This window comes from Amblyomma americanum, chromosome 1 (genome assembly GCF_052857255.1).
Source record: "Amblyomma americanum isolate KBUSLIRL-KWMA chromosome 1, ASM5285725v1, whole genome shotgun sequence".
NCBI classification, from domain to species: Eukaryota; Metazoa; Arthropoda; class Arachnida; order Ixodida; family Ixodidae; genus Amblyomma; species Amblyomma americanum.
Genome location: NC_135497.1, coordinates 186,072,295 through 186,094,651, shown reverse-complemented (window position 1 = coordinate 186,094,651; position 22,357 = coordinate 186,072,295). Strand labels below are relative to the sequence as shown.

The 22,357-nt window shown below is 46.1% G+C and overlaps 1 protein-coding gene across 1 annotated transcript; it reads right to left on the bottom strand.

The window, feature by feature from the left end:
- Positions 1-3,850: 3,850 nt before the first annotated feature.
- Positions 3,851-17,560, bottom strand: LOC144094083 (tubulin beta-4 chain-like). The gene is made up of 7 exons (XM_077627978.1): positions 17,460-17,560; positions 16,602-16,710; positions 15,011-15,121; positions 6,516-6,760; positions 6,167-6,366; positions 4,230-4,666; positions 3,851-4,080 (listed from the first exon to the last, which is right to left on the bottom strand). Exons 1-7 carry the CDS (start codon positions 17,514-17,516, stop codon positions 3,908-3,910), a joined length of 1,332 nt encoding a protein of 443 aa, XP_077484104.1. The 5' UTR covers positions 17,517-17,560; the 3' UTR covers positions 3,851-3,907.
- Positions 17,561-22,357: the final 4,797 nt, after the last annotated feature.

Genomic DNA, 22,357 nt, shown 5'->3' with positions numbered 1-22,357 from the left:
ACGACCGCCAAAGGCACTGCGGCGTCTACGATATGGGGTTCATTGTGTAAACAGACCTTAACATAACGTAAGAGGAACAAAATTGGAGCCTTCCTCAATAGCCATGGATATCCGCATACCTAGTGTACAAAATTAAGCGAAAAATGGTTGCATTTGCGCCTTCCCCGTGCTGTGCATCAAAACAGGTGTTTAAAATAACTTCCTGTGAATTAAACATCAGGCCCCAGAAGCAAAACAGACAATTCCTTACCAGCATTTGTAAGGGTGGCAAGCTGAGTGCGATTTGGTACGGGCCTCCTTACGCTCGAAATTGTTCATTAACTGGATTAATTATGCTGAGGATTTTTTTTTGTGAGAACATGACTGTGACCCCTATCTCGCGAAATTCAGTACATACAATTTTAACAGCTTTTCAGAGTATGTTGCACAGCTTGCGCGTTGCTTCTCGCGTTTAGGCTTCCAAGATGCCCGCAGCATCTAGCAGGCGTTTCCATTACGCTCGTCCAACCAGGATCAGTTGTAACGATACTCACGCATTGTAAACACGAAGTGAGTACACAAAAATAGACGCGACTACAGTGAGGAGAGCAATGGATTTGTCGTGATGTCTTCCCTTCTGCCGTAACATGGGCTTACATTTTGCGCTGGTATATTTACAAATGCGACACCTACCCCAAACCCGATCTGCGCTGAATAATAATAATAATTGGTTTCTTGGGGGAAAGAAAATGGCGCAGTATCTGTCTCATATATCGTTGGACACCTGAACCGCGCCGTAAGGGAAGGAATAAAGGAGGGAGTGAAAGAAGAAATGAATAGGTGCCGTAGTGGAGGGCTCCGGAATAATTTCGGCCACCTGGGGTTCTTTAACGTGCACTGACATCGCACAGCACACGAGCGCCTTAGCGTTTTTCCTCCATAAAAACGCAGCCGCCGCGGTCGGGTTCGAACCCGGGAACTCCGGATCAGTAGTCGAGCGCCCTAACCACTGAGTCACCGCGGCGGACATCTGCACTGAAGGAGTAGGTGATTTGTGGTCAACCGTCTTTGGTTGTCGTTGGTCTCGCAAGGTTAATGACACTCCCATAAAGAGGGATCAGCTCAGAATCCGGCGAAGGCCAAGAAGTGCGTAAAAAGTGTGCCTTATATTATTTAAAGGAAATCTGAGTTTTTAGAGATGAACACATCGCGGAACGTCGCAAACCTCGTCTTCGTCATCTTTAAGTGAATCATGAGCTTGCCGTTAAAAAAACTAAACACTGATCGAACTGTTCGTTTATGCGGTTGAATGTAAGTAAATAAATGTTATCTGACTCATTCATTCGTTGTGCTTACCGAAATGAAGCTTTAGAATTTGCATACGCTCCGGGTGCCTTGTGCTTGTCAGTAAATGGAACAAGGAAAACGCTACGGACGAGGATGATGAGCGCAGTGTAGGTCGTAATTTCTAATCTGTAGCATATTTCCTTGCCATGAGATGCCTAGCATTTCCTGATACTGAGAAAGAATTTGATATATATATATATATATGTATATAGCAAGCGGCCATTTTAGCGGGAAGGGCAGAAATTATGTAACATATACTATTGTTTCTGGTATAAGTCTGCGAGTTATACATGCTAAAAAATTCATATTTTGCGCTTTGCGGACCATCTGTATACATGCACTGCACAGCATTTTTCTTTTTCAGCATCGCTGAATGTGGCACAAAGTTCGCGACGGTTACTCTATTGCCACGTTTTGTGATACTTGAACTGCGCCAAATATAATTTTATGTGCTGTTCGCACGCCTGATTCTGATAGTGTATGTAACGAGTGCGGAAAGTGTAGTATTTTTTTTCTCTTCAGCCGTCTCCAGACTCATACATTCCAGAACCCAGGTATGTGTAGTCTTTATTATCCGTCACAATATTAAAATGTGTGGAAGCTATGTCACCACAACGCGGATCTCAAAAATATATATTGGAAATGCCCTTTTGCCCCCCTGGAGGGAAAAAAATTCTGTCGCTTGACCAATGGGAGGCTCTCCTATTCAGCACCGATCTGATGATTCAGACAAAGGTCGTACAACTGGCCGAAGACGCCGCCACAAGCCAGGACATTCTGGCTGTGGTTTAGGCGAGGGGCCTAAAGCCTCTCAAACTGTTGGAAATAAAAGTTTTACAATCCATATGCAGCCAAAATTTTGCGTTGCGGACTATACACTGCATGCGGACTGTATACCGGATATTACGGTAAGGCGATAAAAATGCAACGGTTTCCCCTCCAGTAGTGCACGAGTTGTCGCCGAATTTCGCGTTACACTGCCGCGACCTGGCTGCTATTTGACCACGAAAATCCTCGCAGTCGCCGACGGAAACAGATGGCACAGATCCTTGACAGTAACCTCGACTCGCCGACAATCAGTCGTAATTACACCAGCGGTAGCCCCATCGAGAAGGCTTCCCAAATATTCCGCCATGGGGGTACCAGCTGAGAACCACTTACATTAAAATGGGCTCTACACACCGGGAATCAAATCACGAACGCCACAGCTCGCGGTCATAAAACCAAACGGTAGTCGACGAAGTGGGAACCTATCCTGTAATGCAAACGTACTACGGAGACATACTTGAGCCCCTCAGGGACATCAGGAAGCGCTTTCCTACCTGCCATGCAAAACTTGGAAGGATCACTTAAGCTCCGCCCTAAGGGTATAACGCGGTAGCGAAGTCGGTTAATTACCATATATGCAAACGGTCGTTCTGTACTTTGCATCCAAAAATACCTGGGCATTCAATACCTGGGCAATCAAGAGCTTGCGATTTTTCACTCACGACACCGAAAACACGAACATCGGCTCTGGATTTTCGGGTGAACGGGGCCTTTACCGCTATCGCGTTAAGAGCTGGTGATGCTGACGCTAAACTGCTATAGAAACAAAGAGCTGTTTACCCCAGGCCCTCGCCGGAAATATCGCTCCCGCCTCCAACCATAGGGCTTTCAGATCACGAAAGCTCGCGTGGTTTCCAAAGCACCTACCCTCCGTTTCTGTGGACACCACGCTAAGGGATTCTGAATCAATAGCGCAGAATTCAACACGGACAATGTTCGTTGAGTATTAAGGGTTGAGGGCTCCTCACAGTGGCGAATCGCCAAAGCCTTTGACGACGAACCTTTTTGCGCTGCGTCCCGGGTTAGGGCTATGCCGCTCACAGAAGGACGAGATATGGGCCTTGTGGTTAGATCGCTACAGGTTCAGCAGCCCCGAGGAGCTAGACTATCGCTGAACAATGAATTGGTCAAGCAGCCTCAAATGCTACTTGATGTGATGTGGGCGTCTTCTCAACGTGTTTTCCTTGCCTCAAGTAGAAGAGTCTCTCAAGGAAAGTGATTCGATCGTCCTAGTATTGACGAAGATCCCGTCACTGAAATTGTTGTTATAAATCGTAAAAATATGAGACAAAAGATGGCTAGATAATATGCCAAATAACCTCAGTCAAGTAACACTGAGAATAAGCAAAATGTATTCTCCGTAGCGATGTTCTAAAAACCGGCTCTTGTCATATCAGTTTCGACAGCACAGAGAATTTGCCACATCATCAGACAGGAAGTATCCGAGACCAATAATAGCTCATCAAAACTAGTTTTCCTTGATCACCTTGCGTTCGCTCTAAAAGCGGTTCGATGAGAAGATTTTAACAGATTTTAGAGTTTCGTCAAAATGCCGAAAACGGCGGTCACACTGCTATTTACAGATGTGCGCACATTGCAATACAGTAAGGTTTAGCTGCTTTTCGTGACCATCCTTGTGACGCAGTCCGGGCCTACGACATACTAAAGTGCACAAGCACCTGGCTCAAAAAAAGGATCCACGACAAACAAACACTTTATTGTAAACCGAAAGAAAAAAAGCACTGCACACAAACTAGGCCTCTGCCTGGGTCTCCTCGAATTCCCCCTCGTCCTCATCTGAGGCCTCCTGGTACTGTTGGTATTCTGACACCAGTTCGTTCAAGTTGGACTCTGCCTCGGTGAACTCAAACTCGTCCATGCCCTCTCCGGTGTACCAGTGCAGAAAGGCCTTGCGGCGGAACATAGCTGCAAAAAAATAATATATCAAGCAGGTGGGGTCACACTCCTAGAACTGTCCCCGAAAATGCGCTGTTCCAGAAAATCGACAGCAATGGGTACCTACAATGAAAGCATGTGCTTTTAAGAAGCACTTTCAAATCAAACACGATGGTCACCTGTAAACTGCTCGGAGATCCGCCTGAAAAGCTCTTGAATGGCTGTGCTGTTCCCAATGAAAGTAGCAGACATCTTCAGACCTCGAGGCGGTATGTCACAGACAGCTGTCTTTACGTTGTCCGGGATCCATTCAACGAAGTGACTCGACTGCTTGTTTTGGATGTTGAGCATCTGGTCATCGACTTCCCGCATGCTCATTCGGCCTCTGAAGACTGCAGCAACTGTCAGGTAACGACCGTGGCGGGGGTCGCAAGCAGCCATCATGTTTTTGGCATCGAACATTTGTTGCGTCAGCTCCGGCACAGTCAGAGCCCGGTACTGCTGGCAGCCGCGGGACGTGAGTGGAGCAAAGCCAGTCATGAAGAAGTGGAGGCGAGGGAAGGGCACCATGTTAACGGCCAGCTTGCGAAGATCAGCATTCAGCTGCCCAGGAAATCTGTGAGGAATGGGACGGTGCTTGATTAGAAGCCCGCTTAATTCACAAGGGGAGAGAGAATTTACAGAGGTATGTTGGGCGCTCTTGTTTGGGAGCAGTGAGAACAAGATTGTGGTAAGATTATGGAGCAGCTACAATGGTCAGTGGAGGCATCTTGTAGAATGTCGCGATTGTTGCCGCTGTTCATTCAAAGCTTTTGAATATCGGGTCATCAAATTTGAAATTCAGTTCTCTTCACGCCAGTGCAGACAACGAAGCCCAATGAAAGAACGAACTCATGGAAATTTCAGAAGTGACATAGTTTACACTTTGCCAGTCTGTTCTAGAGAACATTGAAACTGCATGCCTGTTATTTGCCTCAGCCAAATTACAACGGCGGCGAAACAAACCAGCTCCAGTAAGATAACAAGATTTCTTCTGTTGCTGTTTCGATTCATTGGCAAAGTCACAAAAAATAAAAATGGATTCTTCACATGGTCACTGCTTCGTATCCAAATCCGAATGTTATACAAATTACTACATTAGGAGAACATCGATGGGTATTAACTTCACCGGTCTGCCGGTTGTCGTGGCACTTTAAAATTATGTGATCGTTCTCCAGGCCCTAAAACACCATCCCCCAACAATGGCAACAAGTATTCCATACTGACTGCTCAGCAGGCTTATGTGGTACTCTGCTCCCTACTTCCTCAGAAAGTGCCACTATTTATCGAAGAAAAACTTCCATACCAAAACGTGGGAATTTGTATTCCCTTTTCCCGCAGAGAAACGGGGGTAACTGATTTCACTGTACGTGAGGCTTTATATGGAGGTCCTGTACGCTAGGATTAAGGAGCTGAACGAGATAAATGTGCGCTTTATAAAGGAGAAACATTTCAAAAAGCATTCTCCACTGACACACACCTAAATTATTTCCAAGAGATTTGAGATGTTTGCTTTTTGAACAGAGTAGTTTTTCATCATTTACAGCGCGAGGCCTTAATTTACCTTTTCGCCTCATGAGTTTCTGAGGTACAGTGGTTAAACACGGACATTTTATTCCCAATGTGTGCAATCGCATGCCGTAGATTAGGAGCCGCTCCATTATTCACGACGGCAGCCGCCTTCTCGTTATGGCTGCCGTTGCCAAATTCACTTTCCTTGAAGTGCTTTTCAAAGCTTCCTTGAGCAGCTGCTTGGCTGGCTATAGCAGGTGCGGTGTTTGTTAGTTTTTGTGCGGACGGTGAGGGTGCTTTTATTTGCTTTCTTGCTCGTCATTGTATTTTCTGAAAATATTGCCACCATATGCAGTTTATACATGGAGATTAGCTGTAGTGTATTACTCTAAACATTTTGTAAAAGACCTTGGCGACCGCAATCTTTGCAGTGGTTGTTCCATAATGAACCGATCACTACCGTCGGAACTAACAATTCGGCGGATGGTGTCGACCTCTTTGGGCTCTTTATGAACATGCATGAGGCGCTCAAGTGACCCCTTGAATGAAGCTGCGAAATACTTACCTCAGGCATGTGGTCACACCCGACATCGTTGCAGAAACCAAGTGGTTAAGGTCTCCGTAGGTGGGAGTCGTGAGCTTAAGCGTCCGGAAGCAGATGTCGTAGAGTGCTTCGTTGTCGATGCAGTAGGTCTCGTCGGTGTTCTCCACAAGCTGATGCACTGACAAAGTAGCATTGTAGGGCTCGACGACAGTGTCCGAAACCTAGAGGTAGCCGCAGGAAGAGAATGAGAACTTTGTGCATAACGACTAATCAAAATTCAAGGAAGACGCCTTATTAAGCAAGGCCAAAATGTCATGATTGATTTGCTTCAAAGATGCTGAAATTGGGTCATGCAGATAATGTCACACACCTTTGGCGAGGGCACTACACTGTAGGTGTTCATGATGCGATCGGGGTACTCTTCACGGATCTTCGAGATGAGCAGTGTGCCCATGCCAGATCCAGTACCACCGCCCAGGGAGTGGGTCAGCTGGAATCCCTGCAGACAGTCACAGGATTCCGCTTCCTTGCGCACAACGTCGAGCACCGAGTCCACCAGTTCAGCACCCTCGGTGTAGTGGCCCTTGGCCCAATTGTTGCCAGCGCCACTCTGACCTGAAGGGGCGGGTTGTGAAAGGCGTATACTTGCACAAACTGTATCCAGAAGAAAATCAGTACTGGAATATGCAATAAAGGAAAGCCACTCAGAGACAGAGATCTCCACCGAGGCACTCCTTGTAAAAATAGAGGGTGATGGCTGCGTTGTGAGTAGACGCACGACCTGGACAACATTATCATTCGTCATCATTTGCAAAACGCGGCACCTACAAAGCCATAACCTTCATCGCCTTCTCGGAGTGGCGGAGATCTCGGAAGGTTATTTTGAAATAAGAGATGCTTTTCGGGATTTGATAAAAGAAATTAATGTTGTCGCACGAAGGGGTAGCATATCTGTAGGGGACCACGAGATTCCGATTCGCATCTGTCTAGGGTCAGATTTGAAATTTTTGCTTGTTGTTCATTGTCTGCAGTCTGCTGCATCACACTATCCTTGTCCATTTTGTCGAGCAAACCCACAGACAAGGTGCTCAGTTCTGACAAGTAACAGGAGCTTTAATGAGCCTCCTTTGATCCGCACTCTTGAGAACATGAAAGCTGATTGCTGCGCAGAGGCGAACGGGATGGAAAACGTGCCATTGTTTAACTTCGACTCTGATTTAATAATTCCTGATGTATTGCACATGAAGTTAAGAATAGTTAACCGCCTTGTAGATGGATTGCTTTCAGAAGCAGAAGACAGAGATTACCGTGAAAAAGTCCGCAACCCACGTTGTATGACCATGCACGTTCAGGACATCGTTGACGCCATAAATAACTGTGGGATTAAATTTCACGTCTGGGAAACGAATGAAGGAAACAAGAGAAAAACATTCACGTCGGTATCGGGGGGCGATTGTGAGCGCCTGCTAAAGGCTTTGCCTGAAAAACTGGCCGGGAAATTGCACCCTCAGACAGAGGAAAAAACTTTGCTCCTTTGGAAGCTTATGCGGAAAATTTTTTACCACCTGGAAAATGATGTTGAAGGTCGCAGCATAGAAAGAGAAACCTCAGAATTCTTTCACACGTTCTTAGAATTAGAAGCCCAAGGTTGCAAAGCCTATGGTGGCGATAGAGTTACGCCGTACATTCATATTCTCGCGCACCACGCTTCCGCAAAGCAAGAAAGGTTCAAGTGCCTTGGTTGAATTTCAAGGCGCAGGGTTAGAGGAAATAAACGACGTGCTAAAGCATCTACACCATGGGAAGTCTAACATGTGGAATGCAGCCGCTGACGCTCTCAAGCTGGCGAAAAGGCTTGAAGTGAGTGAGAATATCAGACTAAGCCGTGCATATAAAAAGCGGGACCAATAGTATTGGTTTGAGGGACTTATTCAAGAGACACGGGCGAAGAGGCTACGCTGTGCAGATGAAAAAGTGAGCGAAAGAAACTGCATGTCTACAAAATGTGGACGACATGGATGCAGGAGAATTGCGCACGGAGCTTCGGAGTCAAATCAATAGAAAAACTTCGCAACCTTGTAAGGAAAGAAAGAGAAAAGCAATGATTGTAGCCATAGGAGGAGATAACAGTTATGTGGTGAGATGTGCCTTTTAATTTTGCTTGTTTCCTCCTATATTTATAGTGCTGTGTTGTACCTCTAGTTTAGAAAGTGAATCACTGCTTGAAGATGAAGAGTACTGTTCCTGATGCCTTATGTAACCTGCTTCTAAAGGAGTGTTCGGTGTGTACTAAAAATAGTGTATTTGTATTATGTGACTGTTTAACTGCCTTATATGCCCTGAGCAATTTTTGGTGCAATATAAATGTGATATGTGTGTTTTGTAAGTATGGCAGTTGTCACTTATAAAATGATATTTTGGCTTGTCTTTTGCGTAAGAAAATTCTTTTCTGTAAACAAACCATGGATAACCGATTTATAACGCAATCAGTACAGCTATAAAAATACTTGGGGGGGGGGGTGCTTTGAAAATGAACATGCACACACGCCTTTGAGTTCTGCGGGGCAGCAGGAAAAAAATTTGCAGCGAATTTAAGAAAACTGATTGGTCGTATCGGGCGTAGATCATATGATACTGGCATCAAGTGCACAATGCGCACAAACAGGCTCGAGAAAAGTGACGACTGCAATACTACGCACATTCAATGCCATCATTTATGTTCATTTGTATGTCCTTCTTTGCTGACTCATTTTGTTTGGCAACCGATTAAAAGTTTGCCTTGTTCTTTATTCTTTTCGCAAAGTATTGCTTCTTTTGTATGCCATGTTGCTGTGAAGTGTGCTTAGTTATATTCATATTCGTTACGTTTGGAGTGCATCGTTCTGGTTGTACATGTAACATGAACACAAGGTAATGACGCTATGTGATTCTGACTGTACACATTTTGTTTCCAAATGTTGTATAAAAAGTGTATAATAAAATATTTTATGTCGGAACTATAGCCCTTGTCCTTGCCTTTTTGCGGGGAAGTTATAACCCCTTCCGCACCAGCTATCAGGTAGTGTGACAAGTGCAAGTTTATTGACAGCGACGCCATGAAAATAACCTATTACATTTGCTCGATTTACTCCCCAAAGGTGCATAGGAGAAAAGAAATATAACCTCCAGTGCTTCGAATATTACTGTAAACGTAACAGATCACTTCCCATGAGTGTTATCGTTGCGAAGGCTTCCCCTTCATTCATGGTAATTTGCTGACATTGTGCTTTCCGCTACGTGCTATAATGACATCCCCGCCTGCTATAATGACATCCCCGCCTATTTGATAGTCTCATTAACTTTGTAACATAGAATGCAATTCGTGACTAATTTTATTGGTATCCATTCCTTTTTACCGTCTGGTTATTTTTGTTGCGCTCTACCTCTCTATTACAATTGTATTTGGTTTGATTTACCAAACGCTGCTGCTTCCAAAGTAAGCGAAAGTATTGTTCAGTGCAGTATAATTAGTTTTTCACCTGACCACAGAAATCAAAGCTGCTGCAGGCAGAGTAACCTGGGAACTGGGAAAAGCTACAATGAAATTATACAAATTAGTTCCTTACAGGCTATGAGGGACAGCGCACTGGAGCGCTTCGAACTAATTCGACCCCCCGGGGGTAAACAGCCGGAGCGTTGTTGCATTTCGCGTACGCTGAAAGGTGGGCATAGCGGCTGGGTCCTGAGCCGGCCTTACATCACCCGGCACCCTGTGCAAGACTTTGCCGCCCCCCCCCACCCGTTCCCTCTCTCTTCGAATGTATTTGTGGGGGTGGTTCTCTTGATTTTCATTGGCCGTCCTAACGGGGGGCACTTCTAGTTTTCATTCTTTTAACAGTCTCAATGTAGTATTGGTACTGGCGTGGGCAGGACACTTAGTTGTTTTTTATTTTTCTTCCCCCTCTAATTTATACCCCTTGACCTCCTTTGATCTTGCGATTGGCGGTCAATTTTTTAGACGTTTTCATAGCATTTTGAAGAAGATGAATCTTAAAAGCATGCTGCTTGCGATAACGCAACTCATCTATTATACTGGGGAAAAAGAAAAATTTATTGCTTAAAATGATTACAGCCCAGCCTCAAAGGACAGATGCAAACGTTCTTGAAAGGAGGCTGTCAAGACAGTCGCTTCAGACGATTGATATGACATCGCGACTAACCCTTTTAATCCGTGTTTAACCCTCTTGCACATGGCGGCAACTTGCGATGTCACTCTGGGAGGTGCGGGAGAATTAAATGCGATATCATGACAATCGGCCGACGAAGCAGCGTAGCAGCGACTGGCAGCGTAGCGGCTGGCAGCGTTGCAAATTGCGACAGCCACAATATTTACCATTTATATATACCGTTATGAAATGCTTCCTTGATGACGTCCATGTAAAAGCGCTTTCTCGTAGCCCAGAAGTGGACACAATTAAATTCACCAATTTGTTTGCAAAAATGGAAAAAAGTTGGCGGTATCTTGCGGTATCTTTAAAAGCGAAGTTTCGTACCTCAAAAGCGAAGCCTCACTTTTTCAATTGTGTTACACAGGATGGATCCCGGCAATACATCATGCATGCATATTACAGAAGTCAGAATGAAAGAACAGCAAAAAAGTCGCCAATAGCTGCAGCAATAAAAGTATGAATAGTGATCATGCGTGAAATTTTTCATTCATACATTCATACTAATATATTTTCTATAGAAACGAGCACATTTATTAAAATTAGTTGACCAAAACAAAAGGTTCTGAACCCAGGTTAGAACTCTAAGTGCAAACTCGAGTCACCATATTCGGACAACGCTAGAGTCACTAATTTGAAAGCATTACAGGTGAACGTGACAGTAACAACCTGAACTTCTATATAGACGCTATTTGCTTCTAGACTCCATAATCTGTGTTCTGGCCGACAACAGCTGAACAGCTTCAGAATGTTTCTGAGTAAAGCTATATCAAATTTTCTTAAATAAGTATTGAAAGAATAAACGTAAACATTTATATCCGCGAATACTTTCTGATGTCGGCCGTTTGAATGCCGCTACGCTCTTTAAAAGTAACAAGAATAGCTACAATTCAGGCGAGCTAGCTCTCATACCCTAATATATTATGATCACATGCCCCAAAATAATTTTTTAAATAATAGCAAAGGGCTGAAAATTTGCAAAGTTGCTCCATGACAAGCATATATGAACAGCCGCGAATATTTTATGTAGCTGCGTTAAAGCATGGTCATCGTAACAACCTTCTTTATTTAAAGCTCCGGTCGAGACACTGGGTTCGAGCTCTGACATGTGTTCTTGTCTGCAAGGCAAAAGTCACCCGATAAAAAGATAAGCGTCGAAATGTACGCAACTTCAGCAGTATTTCTGTAGCGTAGCTCGGTGCCGGGCGCCATCTTTCATATTTTAGGCAATATCACGTTTCAATTATAAGGCCTCAGGAAGCTTCTTGATCAAAGCTATGCCAGATCGTTGCACACCATTTTAAACACCATATATTTGGGTACCTAAAACCGGGAAGCATTTTCGATATCTATTCGTGTTACGGTGCTATACAGTTTCAAAGTCTGTAAAAATGCCAAAACTTTGGCCCCCTTCGTAGGCAGCATCGTATAATATTCAAACGCGCTGGGAAGCTCGTGTATTAATAGCACAGGACAGAAACTTCGGCACATTCCTCAGCTAAGTGTATATTACACAAATCCCCGAAGCATTTCTGTAGGTGATTTTGTTCACGTTTTACGATTTTTTTTGTACCTCTTCCCATTCAGTTACGCTCCCTGTCGCCGCCACTGCCGGTAGATGGCACAAGTAGTAGATGTCACAGAAAGCTGGGCATGAAAGAAAGCCATGCTCTGGGCGGAAAAAACAATACTTATGCTGCATGGTGGACGTAGCGAGAAGAGAGATAAACAACGCTCAACAGAGTTGGAGTTAACAGCTTGCGGAAGTTCCCGATAATGCGACGGGTGAAAGAAGTTCAAAATATATGTTCACGTCTGCAAACGATTCAACAAGTCATGGCTCGCATTGTACTCGGCTACAGAACACAATCTACGGGACACAAGCGAGTCCCTACGAAAGCGGGTGACAAATGACATGAACACAGGGGAGGGAGAACCGCCAGCTGTGCTCATATCCTGTGTTATATCTGTCTGCAATATTTTGTTTTATGTCCCCGCAGACGGCCGCCTCCCTTCCTTGTGTAATGCGCTACCTATGCGTTTTGCTGAGTGATGTGGTGTTGTGTCAAAGGCGGATGGAATTGTTTGTAGCGAGAGCTACGCTAGGCTATAGCCAGCGGCCCATTTCGGGTAAGCGTGTCTAGTCACTACTGCGCATGAGCCACTAGTTGCACCGAGCCATAGGTATTCCGCCGCTACGTAGCGCCACACCTTTCCTTAAATTCGATTCTCAAGTTTTCTTTTTTCTTGTTTCCATCCCGTATTTATCCATTCGATCTAGTGTCCACCGAGACATATGAGACAGTTGCTGCTCCATTTCCGTTCCTCAAAACAAAAAAAATGAGCCGCCGGCGCTCATTTGGTGCATTGGTGTTGTTGACAACGTAGAAGCCGCTCATTTTTACGAAAGGAAAGGCGCACAACTGGCTCCCTGGGTCATTGGACACCTCACTTTCGCTTTCATGTAACGTGGCGTTGGCATGCAACTGCAAAAAATTAATGTGGAGTAGCTCAGTTAATCTAGGGTATACAAAGCGAAAGGTGTCGGCGTTCACAGTGTTCTTGGCGTTGACAATGTTCTAGACGATGATGGAGTTGTATAAAGGAAGGGCGCATAACTGACTGCCTGGATATGCGGACGCCTCATTCGTGATTTGATGCACGTGGCAGTGGTGGGAGAGAGATGTGGCCTGAATGCAATAGCGCTGACAGCGTTGTGGCTGACATGCGGCACTGCAGCAATAGCTAGGCCGCTGCGTTCGTTTACTGATCAAGATCTCGCGATCAACCATTAACTGCGTGCCACCTCCCAGGGTGGCAGGGAGGGCGCGCTGCCTATCCAGTGTGGGGAACGCAATCAAAGCAGTCTTTTGCAGTTGGATACCAGCGCCACGTGCATGGAAGCGAGATTTAGGTCTCCGCTGACACACGGAGCCGGTTGTGCGCCGCGGTGGCTCAGCGGTTAGGGCGCTCGGCTACTGATCCGGAGTTCCCGGGTTCGAACCCGACCGCGGCGGCTGCATTTTTATGGTGGAGAAACGCTAAGGCGCCCGCGTCTTGTGCCATGTCAGTGCACGTGAAAGATCCCCAAGCGGTCGAAATTATTCCGGAGCCCTCCACTACGGCACCTCTTTCTTCTTTCACTCCCTCGTTTATCCCTTCCCTTACGACTCGGTTCAGGTGTCCAACGATATACGGGACAGATACTGCGCAATTTCCTTTCCCCAAAAACCAATTATTACGTTTATTATTACGTCTTTCCTTTCGTGAAAATGAACGGCCTTTTAAAAGTTGTCAACGCCAATGAACTATGAACACCGTCGGCTGACTAGTTTTGTTTGGTTTTTGAGGAAAGGAAATGACACAGTAACCGTCTCACATATCTCGGTGGACACCCGAGCCGCGCCGTAATGGAAGCGATAAAGAAGGGAGGGAAAGAAAAAAGAGAAAGCTGACAATTGAAAGTTGGATTTTGAGGAAAGGCGTGGCGCTGCGCAGCGGCGGACACCTGTGGCTCGATGCTACTATTGGCTCATGCTCAGTAGTGACTAGGGAGCGAGAAAGAGAGAATTATGCGCGGTGAGCCGCGCGTTTTGACGTTATGTGCATCCTCGGAGCACCGCCACGGCGATATCGCAAGTTTGCGGCCAGAAAAGCCTTCACTTTAAAACCCCATTTGATTGCCTTCCGCACTTTTGATATGCAGCACGTTCACCGTGCCTCTGTGGCTCGTTGCAGTTGATGATCGCGAGAGGTTGATCACCCAATGAACGCTGCGGCCTATTACTGCAGTGCCGCGTGTCTACAACGAAGTTATCAGTGCTAATGTATGCAGAGACCCGCCGCGATGACTCAGTGGTTAGGGCGCTCAGCTACTGCTCCGGAGTTCCCGGGTTCGAACACGACCGTGGCGGCTGCGTTTTTACTGAGGCAAAACGCTAAGGCGCCCGTAGGCTGTGCGATTTCAGTGCACGTTAAAGATCCCCAGGTGGTCGAAATTATTCCGGAGCCCTCCACTACGGCACCTCTTTCTTCCTTTCTTAACTCCCACCCTTATCCCTTCCCTTACAGCGCGGTTCAGGTGTCCAACGATATATTAGACAGATACTGCGCCATTTCCTTTCCCCAAAAACCAATTAATATTAATGTATGCAGCCCACATGTCTTCACCATCGTCACGTACCTCGAAGGGCGAGTGAAACGTCCACTGACCCGGGGAGCCAGTTTACGCACTACCTTAAGCGTCTAGAATGGTGTCCACGTTAATGAACACATTGAACGCCGACAGCTTTTGCCTTGTATATCATCGATTCCAATTCATTTTATTTTCGAAATGGCCCATGTGTTTCTTCTCTCGTAATATGCTCTTTTCACGGCGCACTACATTCTTGATGAACCACCAAGCTTGCGTCTCAATCTTGGCGGCCTAGGTTTCGCAAGGAACTGATGAGAATGTCCATAGATCAAACTCGAAGTACTTGATTGCGTGGCTGTATTAAACTGACTGTTACTCGGACTGGATTATACTGAGCGAGGATTCGCTGTGCGTACAGGGATGTGGGTACAAATTTAGCCAGTTGTGCGCTTTAAAGTTTAGTCTATACTGTGCGCTCTTGTGGATGTGTTTATGTAGTAGGTTTTAAGCCGAGAAGCCCCTTACCGAACACAAAGTTATCCGGCCGGAAGAGTGGTCCAAACGGTCCCGAGCGGACGGCGTCCATGGTTCCCGGCTCCAAGTCAACCAGGATGGCCCGAGGCACGTATTTACCTCCTCAAACAAAAAACAAATATCACTTAGCGGCAACAAAGATACCGTGCAGTTATTTCAAGTACCTGCGTCACAACAAAGCCAGTTAAAGAAATGAAAATGGAGCGCGCCAACTGTAGGTGTCATAGCAAATAAAAGCGGCACTACTAGGTTCTTGCGCCACCTCCCGGTCTTTAAACAGCAGATCCAGTTATATTTAATAATAAAATATTTAAATATCTTACAGCAGAAAAACAGAAGGTGAAATGTTGATAGATAAATTGAGATGGATCAAAATGATGTCACTACATTAACGTCCTGTTGCGACTCCTGTTTCGAATCTGTTTCGTATTACTAAACTTACGGTGTCCTATATGGGATTAACATTCCGAATACTGTACATGGGTTGTCATCAACGCAGTAGTGCCGGCCTCTGGATAAATTTGTACCACCTCGGGTTACTTTACGCGCAATAAGATCGCAGAACACACGGCTCTTTATGATCTCGCCTCCATAGAAATGCGTCCGCCAAATCATGGATGTCATGAGCGAGCCCCTTCCAAATGAAGCACAGCGGCGGTATTAGCCAACATAGAATTAAAAACTCCTTACAAACTCACTGTAGCAAAAGGAAACGTAGTAGAGGGGAGACGGACTATGTCCTCGTCAAACCTGACGAGGGAATTCAGAACCCGGGTTCGAACCCGACCGCGGCGGCTGCGTTTTTATGGAGGAAAAACGCTAAGGCGCCCGTGTGCTTTGCGATGTCAGAGCACGTTAAAGATCCCCAGGTGGTCGAAATTATTCTGGAGCACTCCACTACGGCACCTCTCTCTTCCTTTCTTCTTTCACTCCCACCTTTATGCCTTCCCTTGCGGCGCGGTTCAAGTGTCCGCCGATATATGAGACCGACACTGCGCCATTTCCTTCCCCCAATACCAATTATTATTATTATTATTATTATTATTATTATTATTATTATTATTATTATTATTATTATTATTATTATTATTATTATTAAAAACTCATTCGCGTTGTGAACATTCATTGCCTATGAAAAAAATGCTTTGGTCAAGAACCTTCAAGCTAATCCCTGCGGTACTTGTGGCAATGCAACCTGAAAAGCTGCTATGGCCTAACATAACATGCCGCAAGGAGAAGAGGTCACTAGACGTTGCACTTTGACCTAACTAGATTTGCGCGATCGGTTGTAGAATTTAAAGCTTGAAGAGCAAAGGCCTGCCGTTGAAGAAGCTCCATTGACAGGCCAGATATCAGCTTAACAGCACAAACAGCGCTATTAAGGCAGGACCGAGAATAAGAGACAACCATACACACAGCGTTCGGTTTTGTGTTTCGCTTGCTGCTTCTGTTGAAGTCATGTGCCAAACGGCCCGGCAAATTTCCGTAATGATTAGCAGTGCGAAACAGCCGCAAAGCAAGATCAACTCGACGGGGAAGCTTCAAAGTGAAATTATCAACCGAAATACAGCCAGACGCGTACCGGAGGCCTCATTGTAGTAGACATTGATGCGCTCCAACTGGAGGTCCGAATCGCCATGGTACGCCCCGCTTGGATCGATGCCATGCTCATCGGAAATCACCTCCCAAAACTGCAGACGGGAAAAGAATTCAGTAATCAGAGTGGCGTCACATCGCGCGGTGGCGGCAGTCAAAGCATATTTAGAGGATGTAATTCACAGCGAAAGCAACATAACTGCTACAGTTACACTTGTCAACTGGATTTTGTAGTCAACTCGTCAACTGCCATCGATTCTCACCTGCCATGTGTCTTGCTGATGGCGGAAACCCGGCAGGGCCTAAGATCACTTGAGGCCTTTGAATTGCATCAAACGCGAAAACTAGGTCGTGCGAAAAAAAATTCCGGCGAAGAATTTTCGCCGATCGCTTTGCGGCAGTCATTTGCCATAAAACTGTTCCATGTCACCTCTCCGCCAAGACCGATTGTCTCGAATTTTTTTACAACCGGGAATAAAGTCTGAGCTATATGCCATAAAACAACAACAATATCTCAACGCTCTCAAAGCGCGAGCAGTAATTAAAAGGTCAGAGCGAAAGGAGTTGTCAAGAACAAGAGATTCGATGAGCATTAGCTAGGGCTCAACATTGTCCAACGCAAAGAGGCCACAACTTAGAACGAAAGCGGTACGTCTGGTAAAAGCCGCGACTGCTTCACAGGCAATTGCTTTCGCCCGTATCCTGAAACGAGATTCTAGTACGTGGCGTTTAGGACGCAACGTAATCACCAACGTAAAACGCGCCGCGACCGGCACTGGGAGCGAATGGCAACCGCGATCCCCTGAGCCGTGAAATAACCCACGAGGTGGTAGAGGTGGCTTACCTTCGCCCCAATCTGGTTGCCACACTGGCCTGTCTGGATGTGGACTATCTCGCGCATGTTCGATGCCACTCCGAGACTCAGCTGTCAAGATGCCGACTGCCTGCCCGGGTCAATGGTCCACGCATTTGTAGCCTTGCGCCGCATCAACGCTCACTTCTTCCTCAACTCTGTTCCTATGTGTACGCGTGTCGACTCAATAGCGCATAAAGTAGTGCCGCAGCCTGTTCCTGCCATAGTAAATGCGTTTCAGAGCTTATATATAAGACCTTCAGTTCACGTACAGCATGCCGTGTAAACGATATGCGCCGTACAACGCGAACTATTTTTCGTATCGCAAAGCTTCCGGCACAACGGGGTTCTCTCAACTGGCTGCAGGGGCAAACTCGGCCTCTTCTACTTTCTTTTCTCTGTGCTTGGAATTGGTTTCGCTCGAAAGAACTAACGTGCATTCTGCAGCATAATTTTTTCACTTTTCTAACCTTTCGATTTGTGCGCGTGCGGTCGGTTCTAAAGTTTGAATGTTACCGACTAATTGGAAAACTTTATTTCATCATCATTAGCAGCAGCAGCAGCCTGACTGTAGCCACAAGAGGTTAGAGACCTGAGTCCAGGGCCTCATTATCTGTTCCAATCGGGCTTGCCTGGTCGATCAGTCTGCGCTGGTCATCCTGGTTTGTGCTCTCGAAACAGTGGCTTCCCATTGGGAGGAAGGGGTTGGGTGTGGGTATGGGAGGTTGGGTTGGGGGTTTGGGTGGGTCATTATCATCATCGCTGTCTTCAGCCCGACTACGCTCACTGCAGGTCAAAGGCTTCTCCCATGGCTCTCCAGTTATTCCTGTCCTTTGCCAGCTGCACCCACCTTATGCCTGCAAACCTCTTAATCTCATCCACCCACCTAACCTTCTGCCAAACGTTGCCAGGTTCAGATTGGGTGGCTATGTGCCAATATATTCCTGGTGAACAGCAAGCTATTAACACAGACAATTTGCGCAGAAATTGTTCATCCGGGCAGTGATTTTACTAGGTATAATGATCAATACTTTTGATGGATCATGGAATTCTTTAGTAAATGTGGATTCACAATACGGGCCTCTTGCCGTTCCTTGGTCCGGGTTGCGTTCTGCTTTCGGTGCGTTAGGTATGCACACTGCCCGCGGACAATTGTCTGATGTTGGTGAACGTAGCACGGCGACAGGCCGTGCGTATGCCTAATCCACTTACAGCCGCTTGCTCTGACCTCCAGCATCACAGGTGCTGATAACAGGATTAGACATGCGCATCACATTTCACTGTGCGACGTTCACCAACATGGCAGCCAAGGATCCGGGGTCCGCCGTCAGAAGAAAGGATATCGGAATTTCTGCTGGAACCCCTGGTGCGCAGATAACCGGGGCCAATGTAACCTGTCCAATCCCCCACCGTGGGTACGTACCATTCAACCAGAGGACAAAATCATCATCATTATCATCATCATCAACCGGGGCCAGGCCAGATACGGGCCAGGCGCGATCATTACGAACAGAAAGTAGAACGCCACGCGAAGCCTGTTTCGCGACACAAAAACTGGTCTCCAGATTTTATTTTTTGTAATTGTCGACTTTAACGTCTCGAACCGACACATGGGGTGTGAGGAACACCGTAGTGGAGGGCTGCAGAATAATTTAGCCCAAATGGGGATCTTTAACATGCGCCACTTGTCGCTGCCGCACACGGGTATTTTTGTATTACGCCTCCATCGAAATATGGCCGCCATGGCAGAAATCGAACTGGCGACCTTGGTATCAGCAGACGACCGCCAAAGGCACTGCGGCGTCTACGATATGGGGTTCATTGTGTAAACAGACCTTAACATAACGTAAGAGGAACAAAATTGGAGCCTTCCTCAATAGCCATGGATATCCGCATACCTAGTGTACAAAATTAAGCGAAAAATGGTTGCATTTGCGCCTTCCCCGTGCTGTGCATCAAAACAGGTGTTTAAAATAACTTCCTGTGAATTAAACATCAGGCCCCAGAAGCAAAACAGACAATTCCTTACCAGCATTTGTAAGGGTGGCAAGCTGAGTGCGATTTGGTACGGGCCTCCTTACGCTCGAAATTGTTCATTAACTGGATTAATTATGCTGAGGATTTTTTTTGTGAGAACATGACTGTGACCCCTATCTCGCGAAATTCAGTACATACAATTTTAACAGCTTTTCAGAGTATGTTGCACAGCTTGCGCGTTGCTTCTCGCGTTTAGGCTTCCAAGATGCCCGCAGCATCTAGCAGGCGTTTCCATTACGCTCGTCCAACCAGGATCAGTTGTAACGATACTCACGCATTGTAAACACGAAGTGAGTACACAAAAATAGACGCGACTACAGTGAGGAGAGCAATGGATTTGTCGTGATGTCTTCCCTTCTGCCGTAACATGGGCTTACATTTTGCGCTGGTATATTGACAAATGCGACACCTACCCCAAACCCGATCTGCGCTGAATAATAATAATAATTGGTTTCTTGGGGGAAAGAAAATGGCGCAGTATCTGTCTCATATATCGTTGGACACCTGAACCGCGCCGTAAGGGAAGGAATAAAGGAGGGAGTGAAAGAAGAAATGAATAGGTGCCGTAGTGGAGGGCTCCGGAATAATTTCGGCCACCTGGGGTTCTTTAACGTGCACTGACATCGCACAGCACACGAGCGCCTTAGCGTTTTTCCTCCATAAAAACGCAGCCGCCGCGGTCGGGTTCGAACCCGGGAACTCCGGACCAGTAGTCGAGCGCCCTAACCACTGAGTCACCGCGGCGGACATCTGCACTGAAGGAGTAGGTGATTTGTGGTCAACCGTCTTTGGTTGTCGTTGGTCTCGCAAGGTTAATGACACTCCCATAAAGAGGGATCAGCTCAGAATCCGGCGAAGGCCAAGAAGTGCGTAAAAAGTGTGCCTTATATTATTTAAAGGAAATCTGAGTTTTTAGAGATGAACACATCGCGGAACGTCGCAAACCTCGTCTTCGTCATCTTTAAGTGAATCATGAGCTTGCCGTTAAAAAAACTAAACACTGATCGAACTGTTCGTTTATGCGGTTGAATGTAAGTAAATAAATGTTATCGGACTCATTTATTCGTTGTGCTTACCGAAATGAAGCTTTAGAATTTGCATACGCTCGGAGTGCCTTGTGCTTGTCAGTAAATGGAACGAGGAAAACGCTACGGACGAGGATGATGAGCGCAGTGTAGGTCGTAATTTCTAATCTGTAGCATATTTCCTTGCCATGAGATGCCTAGCATTTCCTGATACTGAGAAAGAATTTGATATATATATATATATATATATATATATATATATATATATATATATATATATATATATATATAGCAAGCGGCTATTTTAGCGGGAAGGGCAGAAATTATGTAACATATACTATTGTTTCTGGTATAAGTCTGCGAGTTATACATGCTAAAAAATTCATATTTTGCGCTTTGTGGACCATCTGTATACATGCACTGCACAGCATTTTTCTTTTTCAGCATCGCTGAATGTGGCACAAAGTTCGCGACGGTTACTCTATTGCCACGTTTTGTGATACTTGAACTGCGCCAAATATAATTTTATGTGCTGTTCGCACGCCTGATTCTGATAGTGTATGTAACGAGTGCGGAAAGTAGTATTTTTTTTCTCATCAGCCGTCTCCAGACTCATACATTCCAGAACCCAGTTATGTGTAGTCTTTATTATCCGTCACAATATTCAAATGTGTGCAAGCTATGTCACCACAACGCGGATCTCAACCATATATATTGGAAATGCCCTTTTGCCCCCTGGAGGGAAAAAAATTCTGTCGCTTGACCAATGGGAGGCTCTCCTATTCAGCACCGATCTGATGATTCAGACAAAGGTCGTACAACTGGCCGAAGACGCCGCCACAAGCCAGGACATTCTGGCTGTGGTTTAGGCGAGGGGCCTAAAGCCTCTCAAACTGTTGGAAATAAAAGTTTTACAATCCATATGCAGCCAAAATTGTGCGTTGCGGACTATACACTGCGTGCGGACTGTATACCGGATATTACGGTAAGGCGATAAAAATGCAACGGTTTCCACTCCAGTAGTGCACGAGTTGTCGCCGAATTTCGCGTTACACTGCCGCGACCTGGCTGCTATTTGACCACGAAAATCCTCGCAGTCGCCGACGGAAACAGATGGCACAGATCCTTGACAGTAACCTCGACTCGCCGACAATCAGTCGTAATTACACCAGCGGTAGCCCCATCGAGAAGGCTTCCCAAATATTCCGCCATGGGGGTACCAGCTGAGAACCACTTACATTAAAATGGGCTCTACACACCGGGAATCAAATCACGAACGCCACAGCTCGCGGTCATAAAACCAAACGGTAGTCGACGAAGTGGGAACCTATCCTGTAATGCAAACGTACTACGGAGACATACTTGAGCCCCTCAGGGACATCAGGAAGCGCTTTCCTACCTGCCATGCAAAACTTGGAAGGATCACTTAAGCTCCGCCCTAAGGGTATAACGCGGTAGCGAAGTCGGTTAATTACCATATATGCAAACGGTCGTTCTGTACTTTGCATCCAAAAATACCTGGGCATTCAATACCTGGGCAATCAAGAGCTTGCGATTTTTCACTCACGACACCGAAAACACGAACATCGGCTCTGGATTTTCGGGTGAACGGGGCCTTTACCGCTATCGCGTTAAGAGCTGGTGATGCTGACGCTAAACTGCTATAGAAACAAAGAGCTGTTTACCCCAGGCCCTCGCCGGAAATATCGCTCCCGCCTCCAACCATAGGGCTTTCAGATCACGAAAGCTCGCGTGGTTTCCAAAGCACCTACCCTCCGTTTCTGTGGACACCACGCTAAGGGATTCTGAATCAATAGCGCAGAATTC

Coding starts and splice junctions, on each gene's coding strand:
- LOC144094083 (XM_077627978.1), bottom strand. CDS start 17,516: ATGCGCGAGATAGTCCACATCCAGACAGGCCAGTGTGGCAACCAGATT. Junction 15,122..16,601: donor CTACTACAATGAGGCCTCCG/GTACGCGTCTGG, acceptor TTTTTGTTTGAG/GAGGTAAATACGTGCCTCGG. Junction 4,667..6,166: donor GGTGTGACCACATGCCTGAG/GTAAGTATTTCG, acceptor CATTCCTCACAG/ATTTCCTGGGCAGCTGAATG.